The sequence below is a fragment of the Atheta coriaria genome, unplaced genomic scaffold, assembly GCF_025399875.1.
Source record: "Atheta coriaria isolate IRGN ID8LTWV9N9 unplaced genomic scaffold, Caltech_Dcor_3.1 hic_scaffold_4_pilon, whole genome shotgun sequence".
Lineage (NCBI taxonomy): Eukaryota > Metazoa > Arthropoda > Insecta > Coleoptera > Staphylinidae > Dalotia > Dalotia coriaria.
In genome coordinates this window covers 760,520-762,641 of record NW_027045446.1, presented here as the reverse complement: position 1 = coordinate 762,641, position 2,122 = coordinate 760,520, and the positions used below count along the sequence as shown (strand labels likewise).

The 2,122-nt window shown below is 35.3% G+C and overlaps 2 protein-coding genes across 2 annotated transcripts in view; one reads left to right on the top strand and one right to left on the bottom strand.

Annotated features, from left to right (window-relative positions):
- Window positions 1–2,122, top strand: part of LOC135791062 (lachesin-like) — a 44,226-nt gene that overhangs the window by 38,133 nt on the left and 3,971 nt on the right. The window lies entirely within an intron of this gene.
- Window positions 20–1,959, bottom strand: LOC135791061 (uncharacterized). The gene is made up of 2 exons (XM_065301372.1): window positions 1,741–1,959; window positions 20–1,607 (listed from the first exon to the last, which is right to left on the bottom strand). The coding sequence occupies exons 1-2, from the start codon at window positions 1,804–1,806 to the stop codon at window positions 33–35; spliced, it is 1,641 nt and encodes a 546-aa protein (XP_065157444.1). The 5' UTR covers window positions 1,807–1,959; the 3' UTR covers window positions 20–32.

The following is a 2,122-nucleotide window of genomic DNA, read 5'->3' as shown; positions in this document are numbered from 1 at the left end:
AAAAAAACAACAATCACAGCACAGACAAAATATTAGAAAATATCATATAGCGAATTTTTCAATTGCGTACGTATTGAGTCCTCCATAAAAGCATCCTGCATGTTATTCCTGGAATTACCCCGACTAGTCGCCGAGAAAAATCTTTGCAAACTCGGCAAACCAGCGAGTGAATCAGAACTTTTCTTCGACGTTGACATACTAGTCGCATAGTTAGACAAACCAGTCGTGAGGTCGCCCGAGGACAGATCAAACTCTTTCATGAGATATTCCGACTTTAGAATAGAATCTTGAATCGAATGCAGAGTACTCGCTGATTTCGATGAGGTGGATTCAGCGGAGGGTTGCGGTGAAAGCAAAACATCTACCTTTGCTGATTGATATTTAGTCGTACAATTTGTATCATTAGATTTTACAGTATTCTCAGTCTCATTCCTAGATGTTAGAATATCTAAGTCTGAATCGGATTCTGGTTCGATTATTTCATCACCATGAAAATGAACGTTTTTTATCTTTTTATTCAGGAGATAATTATCAGAGCTGACATCTGTGGTGAATTCGTGTCTTTCTAAAGGAATACTCATTGCTTTACGGATGATATTCACAGATTTAGTCTTAGATTCTAAGTCTGAGTTAAGAGATATATTAGAATCTTGTTTTTCAGGGGTGTTTTCTAATAATATCTGACTGATTTCTTTATCCGGATCGAATCCTTCATTGGCGTATAAAACTTCAATGCTTTTTTCTAATTTCAAACGTTTTTCGATATCTTTGAGTGATTTATACTGTACTCTTGGTTCGTTAAAATATTTCTCATGCATTTTCTGTATCCGTTGATTGAGGGTGTTTAAAGTAATGACCATGTTCTTTTTCTTACATTTTGATATTTTTTCTTTGACATTTTCGACTAATTTCTTTTGTTTTAACTTTGGATGATCTTCTTTTTGTTCTTCTTCTTCTTCTTCTATAAATGGTAAACTTACACCTGGTTTAGATGTCGATTTATCCACTTGTAATAATTTCCGGATAGTATCGAGTTGTTCTTGGCCTACCTCAGCTTCCTTCTCAGCTTGTTCTAAGACACTCTGGGTGCCTGCATTTTGAGATTCTTGCGAGTGTTGCGAAAATTGTGAAATTTTTGAATTCTGTGATTGTGTATAATTAATCTCTAATTGTTTCAATTTCTCCAACAACATCATCGCTTGTGCATCATCTGTATACCGATTATACTCTGCTTCGGAGTCTTGTGTCCATGATGGTACATTGACAAGTTTATCCTGGGTGTTTGGCCTCTGAGAAATTGATTTCTTTTCGACCAATTTCAGACTTGGTGTTGGTGTGGATAATTTATACATTTCACAATGTTGTGATTCTCGTATAATCGGCATGCGAAATTTAGTCGATGGTGTACGTAGTGATAACGCACTGTGTCTCAGCTGATAAGATTTCTTGAATTCATTATAATGCTGGCGGCTTTTGGCGGCTTCCAATTCCGATGGTTCTGGGATTTGCGCGAATGGACTCAGAGGGTTTACGGTGATGGTTTTCGCTAAGGATGACTTCGCCGCGGCGATTGCTTTGTTTTTGGGATCATCTGGACGTCCTCTTATCTTGTGATTATACATTTTACAAAAATCAGTAAATGTGTGTTACGTGAGTGGAAATAAAAAAAAATATTGACAGTATAGGAATAAATTGACTGTCAGTGTCAAAAAATATCGTTTTGGAACAAATTGTACATACCTTTTCGGTAAAATGACGAATTTCGAATTCTTCATCGTAGTAGCACCAAGGTTGATTCTCGCACATAATAAATTAATTATTATGGCGATAGTTATTGTAGAATTATCATAATAATTACATATTTTACAATAATTTGTTTTCGGTGAATTTTCAAAGTGTAGGGGTTTAAAAATTGCGAAAAACGTCAATAAATTGTCATTTTGATGTTTTTTTGCAAACCTGTTGTTTTATAACACTTTTTGACACTTCTTTCTGTTTTTTGGTAAATGTTAGTATAATTTTGCTTGATCTTAGCAAAAAAAAATCATGTGTGCAGTTCACACGCGGTAGAAGTGAAACCTTCGGAACACTGCACTGCGATAAAATGAGACAAAAGTAGTAT